General features: G+C 34.9%; 2 protein-coding genes across 2 annotated transcripts; both read right to left on the bottom strand.

The window, feature by feature from the left end:
* Positions 1 to 2,224: 2,224 nt before the first annotated feature.
* Positions 2,225 to 3,496, bottom strand: LOC114398594 (BTB/POZ and MATH domain-containing protein 4-like). Its single transcript, XM_028360773.1, has 3 exons — positions 3,131 to 3,496; positions 2,703 to 2,982; positions 2,225 to 2,542 (listed from the first exon to the last, which is right to left on the bottom strand). The coding sequence occupies exons 1-3, from the start codon at positions 3,494 to 3,496 to the stop codon at positions 2,439 to 2,441; spliced, it is 750 nt and encodes a 249-aa protein (XP_028216574.1). The 3' UTR covers positions 2,225 to 2,438.
* Positions 3,497 to 3,650: 154 nt separating this feature from the next.
* On the bottom strand, positions 3,651 to 4,303 carry LOC114398595 (BTB/POZ and MATH domain-containing protein 5-like). Its single transcript, XM_028360774.1, has 2 exons — positions 3,862 to 4,303; positions 3,651 to 3,657 (listed from the first exon to the last, which is right to left on the bottom strand). Exons 1-2 carry the CDS (start codon positions 4,266 to 4,268, stop codon positions 3,651 to 3,653), a joined length of 414 nt encoding a protein of 137 aa, XP_028216575.1. The 5' UTR covers positions 4,269 to 4,303.
* Positions 4,304 to 7,895: the final 3,592 nt, after the last annotated feature.

Below are 7,895 nucleotides of genomic sequence, written 5' to 3' on the forward strand. Positions count from 1 at the left end.
TTTAGGAGTTCAACATTCACTTAGGATCAAAATTTCAGCCAGCAATTCAATCACCAAAACTCAAATTCACAATAGACACAATCATAAGGAAACCTAAAAGTTCAAGAAAAGGTTCACAATCAAAGACTCTCTAAGAATTAAGCACGAACATGTTAAGGACTAATTAACATGCAAGATTTGACTCAAATCAAATTATAGGCTAAAAAAATTTCATACACTCATGAACAAATGAGTTAGACAAAGAAACAAGAAAAATAAAATTCAACACAACATAAGGAATCTTACGTGACAAGTTTCATGACTAGACATGAATTTTATGACAAAACTACAATAGGTGAATATGTCATTCTAGATTTTTGAGGTTTTATTCTACTTTAATGTTTTTGTAAGAATTTTATGGTTTAGGTTTCAGCCAAAAAAATTGACAATGTAAAACTCAAAGGAACCTAAACTCAACACAATTCATGGTTCAAGAACAAGGAATTTGAACCATAGAAAATCAAATCTAGCTTCTATAGCAAGCTTAATCGGTGGAACTTCTAAAAAATTATGTTAACAACATTCAGCACAAGACACGTGAGGTGATACATGGAGAGAAACGAAGAAACAACAATGGAGGAGAAAGTAAAGCTGAAAATTAGTGGAGGTTTAAGGAGCACCTACTTGAAGCTCTTGTGCTCTGATACCACTTGTTGGAAGCTTGCTTATGAAGCTTCTATGGAGGCTGGATCTTTGAGCTTCAATAAGGTCTATCAATGGTGATTTTTAGTCATGGAATTGCAGCGAAAGATAAAGGAGAAGAGGTTAGAGGAGACGTCATCCACTAGAGAATAAGTCATGGAAGGAGAAGCTTCACCACCAAGAGAGTGGCTTGGATAAGAAGCTTAAAGAGGAAGCTTCAATGGAGGAAGAGAATACCAGAGAGAGAGGGGGAGGGGGGGTGGGGGCGAGGTGTGGGAATTGAAGGAGAACACTCCAAAGGTAGAATGGTTTCATGAGTAAAGAACACTCCAAAGTGAATCTGAAGTTATTCCTTTCTTGAAAGCATCAATAAGTGACAGTTTTTTCAATTTTGAAATCAGATTTTACCTTTTATTTTAATTTTGTATTTTTTAAACTTTTAGATAACAAATAATTACGAAAACAATCTTAGTATTGTACACCAAAATATTTAGGACAAAAAATCTATTTTTTTAAATGTAAATTAATTATTTCAGGGTATTAAAGAAATTTTATACATTTAATTTAAATAAAATCTCAATTTTCTCTCCTCCATAATTCATGTATCCTATTTCTCTCTCCTTAGTGATCACGTTCTCGGTTCCCGTATATCCTTTCTCTCTTCTCTGTATCTCACGTTCTCGTACATATCCCATTTCTCCCACCTTGCCACCATGGACATGCCACTGGCTGCAGCATCATCAACTTAAAGTCCACTATCTGGTATGCCTGATCAGTATCATCTCCGTCATGTCCTTGAACATTAATTCTCTGTTGCTGCTCATCAGCTCACAGATTGATGCCACACTGGGCATTGTGAGTCACAACGATGACTTTCAATGCGGTGTTGGACCCAAATTCAGAGTCTCTCTGGTGGAGCACGCTGTTGCAGCGTGAAAATTTGGTGAAGAGAGGATGGAGGGCATATCCAATGTGCAGTGGGAAAGGATATGAAAAAAAAAAAAAAAACTAAGAGGGGGTAGAAGTTTCTGACTGTTCAGAGTTGGAAACTGCACAAACTGAGCAATGCGGGTGTGAAGAAAAATGGTTATGACCAGCGATTGTACCCGCTGGTTGCGGTGGTAAAACCTGTGGGTGAGAGTAGAGAGAGAGTGCAAGTAAAGCAGAGTAGAAAAATAGATAGATGAAAGAAGCAAGAATACTCATGGTGAGTGCAAAATTTTGCTGCTGAATTGCAAAGATAGTCACGAACTGATGGTGGATGGAGCTTGAATAGTTTACTAGGTGAGGGAGACAAAGAAATTTGGAAATTTTGGATGAAACTTGAAGATGTGGTAACATACGAGAGAGAAAGATACCTTTGGCCTAATTATAGAGAAAGTGTGTGAAATGTATTTCCAAAAGAAAGGACAAAGGGTTGAGAATCTCTATCACATGCATGCTGATTTGTAATAGTGAGCCACAAATTCATTAACATGAATTTTAAATGTAACACAGTGAAAAAAAAAACTAAGAAAATACTCTTTATAATCACATACCACATTTTAATTTAGACATATAAAATAGAGACATTATAGAAGAATGTAATTTCAATTCATTTATAAAGTAACATAATATAATATATAAAAAGATTACTGCACAACTATATATATAATCTTCTTTTATATTTTTCTGGTCTCTTCCAACCTTGGATCTTAGGTCGTCACTCCTCTAAACTAGACCTTTGATTAAGCACATACAATTTAGTATTTTCCCTCTCAACTAAATTCTTTCTCGCATCCTACTCCAGTCTTTAGCAGTTCTGATTGCAGTAATGGCCAATTTTTCTTAAGATACTCAAAACCATCAGAATGCATCACGGCTGCAATAGACATAATAATGAAAGAAATGATATGAGAATCAACTGTCAACTAACAAATAATGTAGACACCAAAATGATGAAAATATATTACAAGCTAAGAAGTAATTGGCTATGAACTCAAATGTAGAGTTGGGTTTGAAAGTTAAGCATGGAAACTCACCATCAAAGTTTTCAGCAGAAAATTTTTGACAGATGGACTTCAAGTGGGTAGCACAATAACGATCAGCAAGAGCAAAAATATAGGCAACAGAATCTACAGATATGTCTTTACAAAGTATAGATTCACACATTAACATTAGTCTTGGCAAACCATACTTTTCTCCAGCAGCTAACAACTTTGCTATAAATGATTCAGACAACGAAGGAAAGAATGACGAATCCAACATAAAGAGCTCTTCATCTTCCAAAAGAGTGTCTCTATAAACAAAATGAAGTAAAGCCTGCTCAACATAGAACACGATTAAAATTAGATAACCAACCAAACGATAGGCCAGATTTTAACTGAATTAAATAGCATCTATCTTGTGTGGAACAAAAAACAGCTACAAAGGTATAGAGAAAAAGAGGAACTTTTAATGAATGTGACACCTTGAAAACCTTAGGTTCCATGTCAATAACAACTATCTCCTGATCATCCTTCTTCATCACATTAAAAAATTGAGTTTCAAACATGGTTGATCGAGCTGCCAAAACAAGCTTATGAGCATGAAACCTTTCTCCACCAACCGAGAAAGTAACATCAAATGATTCCTCATCCTCTAACAACATCCCAAAATGTTCACCAATATCAGATTCAGGAACCTGTATTGTGTTTAACTGAGAAGAATCTATGGACGACACTAAAACCGCAATAGTGCAATTTATCTTCAAGCAGTCATCCTTGAGAAAATTTGACGTCTCAAGGTGTCTCCGTTTGAAAAACCGTGTATATCCCCTATTACACAACAAGTGCATCATTGATCACTACGTAATGTACACCACAAAAAATGGATACAAGAGCTAATAAATCATGATGATATCCAAATCATATCACCAAAATCACAAGGTTCTCTAGTTCCTTTGGAAATTTAATTTTTATGTCTTATATTCTAATAAAAGAGCTATCTCTTTAACCCCTGACAATAGTGAAAAAAGATTAAAAGCAAAATCAATAACACTTTGCTTTATTTTAAAGACTATATTGTTTACATAAATGTTGGACATACGAATATAATAAGTTTGTATAGAGACTAAAACTAAATTTTAAGATATTAAAAAACTAAGATACATTTCAATATTTATTTTCTTAAAATAAAAATAAAGAAAACACTAACACTAACCACATGCTGCCATGGTTTATGAGTGTGTAAGGCCCAATCGTGAGGGAGTGACTGAAGTGGCTATGAACCTTGTGCTCTCCTTTCTTGCATAGGTCGAGCAACGTGAGATTGAACAACGCACGAACGTTGGTGCTCTTGGAATGGAGTGCAACAAAGACAGAGACATAAGCGGCATTATCTTTGGGGTCCCTACCATCAGGGAAAAAGTATATGGCCCATTGGAACCCTCCCACTATGAAAGTCTCACTCACGATGTATTTCCCAATGCCCATTCCTTTCGTTAGTGAGTAACCCTTGATCACAAACTCGTGGGAACCACTCATTGTCTCTGTCACCGTTTTTGAACTTGTTTGGGACCCTAGAACACTCCTACTCACCATTGTTGGGTTGCACATCACACGCGACATTTTCTACGGAAGTAAATTTTTCTCGAAAAGTAAAGGAACACGGATTTGCACTGAATCAGATCTTATGTTTTTGGCTTCAATCCAAATAAGTTATGGATTTCATTAAATTTTACATTAAATAAATAATAAATGGCAAGTGAATAAAAGAACGATGGCATTTAATGATTTAAAGATTTTTTTTATACTTTAATCTGATCTTTATTCTTGAAGCTTTTGTGCGCATGAGATAACCAGGTTTTCATCTCAAATATCATCAATGACTTAGACATTATAAAAAAATTTTGTGGTTTACTGTCTTTTTAGTTTCTAAACTTTTTAGGATTTCTATTTGTAATACCTGAACTTTTTCTTACTAGTCAATGTTCCTTAATTTTTTATCAGGGACTAGAATAAAAAATCCTAAAAATTTTAGTGATTAAAAATATAATATGTGCCCATTTTGTCCTATTCGACGAAAACGTTTGAAAATCCAAAAAAGGGGGTCTGGGAATTTGGAAAAGAAGGGTTTGGGAGTTGTTTTCGCACAGGAAAGGTATACACACCCGTCACAATGGACGACAACCTTTAATCAAGTGTACATAATGTAACTTCAAAATTATGTTGTTTTCTTTTTTATGTTTCTTTATTTTTTTGGGGTTGACAAGGGTATTGCCCTTGCTCCTACGTATCCTGAGGTGCGATGAGGAATTCAGACCTGTTATTTAAGTCCGAATGTTTTGTATGTTAAGTTGGTTTTATGTTTTTTGAAAGATTCATTTTAATTGTGAACAAAAAGGTCGTTTAAAGAGTTGGACCTTGAAATGATATTTTAACTTTTGAAAAGAGGAGAGAACCGTTAAGGAGTTGGACCTTGAAATGATTTCTAGTGATATTTGATAAAAAGTAGTTAGTTATAAGTTGATTTTATCTTGGTTTTCGTTCGTTAACTTCCAACCTCTTTAAGGATAACTTTACAACATTAGTGATCAGTTAAGATTGAACTTTACAAAGAAAATGAGATCATCGATAATAGATGGAGGAAATGAATATGCACAAAACACAAGGGGGACCCATAAGGGTGCATAGATCACATTCGAATATCAAAAACAAAACTAATCGACGACCACACGAAGAACACTGAACAAGGAACAATGTAGGGGTCGATCACGGTCGTGATTCAGTAGCGCCTCGGCTTCATTTTCTCTTCTTTCTTCTTCTCTCTCAATTATCTCAATATCCTTCAATGCTGAACCTTGGAACCCTTTACTCAGCCCCCTTCACGTCTATTTATATCCAAAAATGGCATTTGGTGGAACTGCAGCTCACCCAGGCAAGCTGAGACTTAGCCATGAAGCAATTGGTTCACCTAGGCGAGCCAGAGGCTAGCCTGGGGGAGCTAGGGTCCAGGAAACTCAATGAAAAGAACTTTTTGCCCCCTCCTTTTGGTATCTTTCGCATTCCTGATCTAAACATTGAATGATCCTTCATTTTATGTGGTAACTGGTGTCGAACAACACAGTTTGGCTAGCGAGAATCAATGAATGACAGTCCCTTGACGAAATTAGGGTATAACACTTCAGATGAACATTTCTCTCCTATTTATGAGAGTTATGGGCAAAAGGCTTAAGATGGGTTCTATTTGGCTAACGGGTATTTGTTCAAAGAGGGAAAGCTTTGCATACCTCAAGGATCCATCAGGAAATTATTTGTGAAACATAGCCATGAGGGTGGCCTCATGGGCCATTTTGGGATAGACAAGACCCTTGTCTTACTCAAAGAAAAGTTTTATTGGCCCCATATGAAGAAAGATGTCCATAAGCATTCACTACAAGAAAAATGACCTAAGCCTACGGACGCCTTTTTCCTACAGACATTAATTAGTGTAGGTAAATCTCAAAAATACTTCTACCTACAAGTGACTAATGTAGGTAAAACTCAACCATTTGTACCAACCATTATTTGGTGTAAGTAAATTCATTAAAACTGAAAAAAGACTTCTACCTACAATTACATTGTGTAGGTAAAACTCCAAAAAACTTGTGTCTATGGTTGATTAGTATAGGTAAAACTCAAAAGGATTAGTACCTACAAAAGCACAGTGTAGGCAAAATTCTAAAAAACTTATACCTACAACTACGTGATGTAGATAAAACTTGATAAAACCTGTGCCTATAATTTGTTGATGTAGGTATAACCTCAAAAGTCTTATACCTACAATTGTTGGCGTAGGTAAAACTCTTTAAGAATGTTTAAATTTGAATATTAATCTCTTGTTTTTTTAGTAAATACTCAATCTCAAAAAATAACCATTCAATTTAAATTAATTTTTAGTTAATAATTGTTCAAAATTTTAAAGATAAAATATATTAATTAGTAATATTAAATTTTAATTTAGATTAACATTATTTTTATGGATTAATTTAGATTAACATTACTTTTTATGGCAATTTCTTGTTAATTTCAGCAACGATATTCATTTTATCTTGAAATCAAACTCCAAAATGGCCACAAGCCTTTGGATTATGGACCGGGCTTTTGAATTGATGCAGAGAAGGTACTAGTTTAGTTTCACCAAAATAACCCGCAGACGCAAACGTTGAAAACACATCCGTCTGCCCCAACATTACAAGGTAGATCCCTTCTCTCTTTTCTTCCTTTCCCCGTTTGTTTCCCTTCTTCTCTCAGGCAATTCCTCAATCATGCTTTTCCTTTTTTTTTTCTTTTTTGCAATTCCTTCACAACTTCCCTTTTCTTTTTCATTTTCCCCTCTTCTACACCGTGAAGAATAATTTGATTGATTGATTAACGCATCAGGAGAAATTTCAGTTACATTGCAAACTTATCTGAACTTGATTCAGTTTTCTATATGCTTCAGCTTTTGTATATTATTATATATTATTTGTTTTTATTTATACTTTGCCTGACTTGTTGCATATATAATGTAATAGTTCGATTTTGATGCCCTTGGTTTGCGTGTTTATCTGTTCATGTTTGGGTAAAGAGAGTGTGTAGCCATATGATACATCATCATCTTCTTCTTCTTCTTCGTTCTGGACACGCGACAATTAACATAGGGTTTGGGATTGATGCGCAGGTTACATGGCATGTTGCCGTTACTTGCTGAGTTTTATTTTGAAATTTGAATTGAAATAAGAATGTTGATTGTGAATGGTTTAACTGAACCCCTACTTTCTAGTTCATTCTCTTTTATTTTTTTCTTTTTTGTTTTGTTTTGAGTAGTGGTGATTGCTACACAAAATACATGTCATCTTGCTACCTTCTATATGGCTGCTCTGTGCCACTATATGGAATTGACTCCTATACTTTTGACATTAGTTTGTAAATATTGCAATCCGACTTGTTTATTTATGGAAGAATTCATTCAGCCTTATTTTGGTTGCTAAAGAAAAAAATAATTGCTTATAATTTTTGTTTGAGTGCAGTCAAATTGCTATTCCAGAGTTATAAGTGTTAATGGCGATGAACATATTATAATATTTGCAAAGAGGGACATTAAACAGTGGGAAGAGCTTACATATGATTACAGGTTTACCTCTTCTCCAAATGAGGCAGAGGGAGCAATTGCAGTTATTATTAGTAGGAGTGTTTGGAAAGCATCCTTGAATATCTTGCTGATCAGAAGGACCC

This window comes from Glycine soja, chromosome 19 (genome assembly GCF_004193775.1).
Source record: "Glycine soja cultivar W05 chromosome 19, ASM419377v2, whole genome shotgun sequence".
In the NCBI taxonomy this organism is placed as follows: Eukaryota; Viridiplantae; Streptophyta; class Magnoliopsida; order Fabales; family Fabaceae; genus Glycine; species Glycine soja.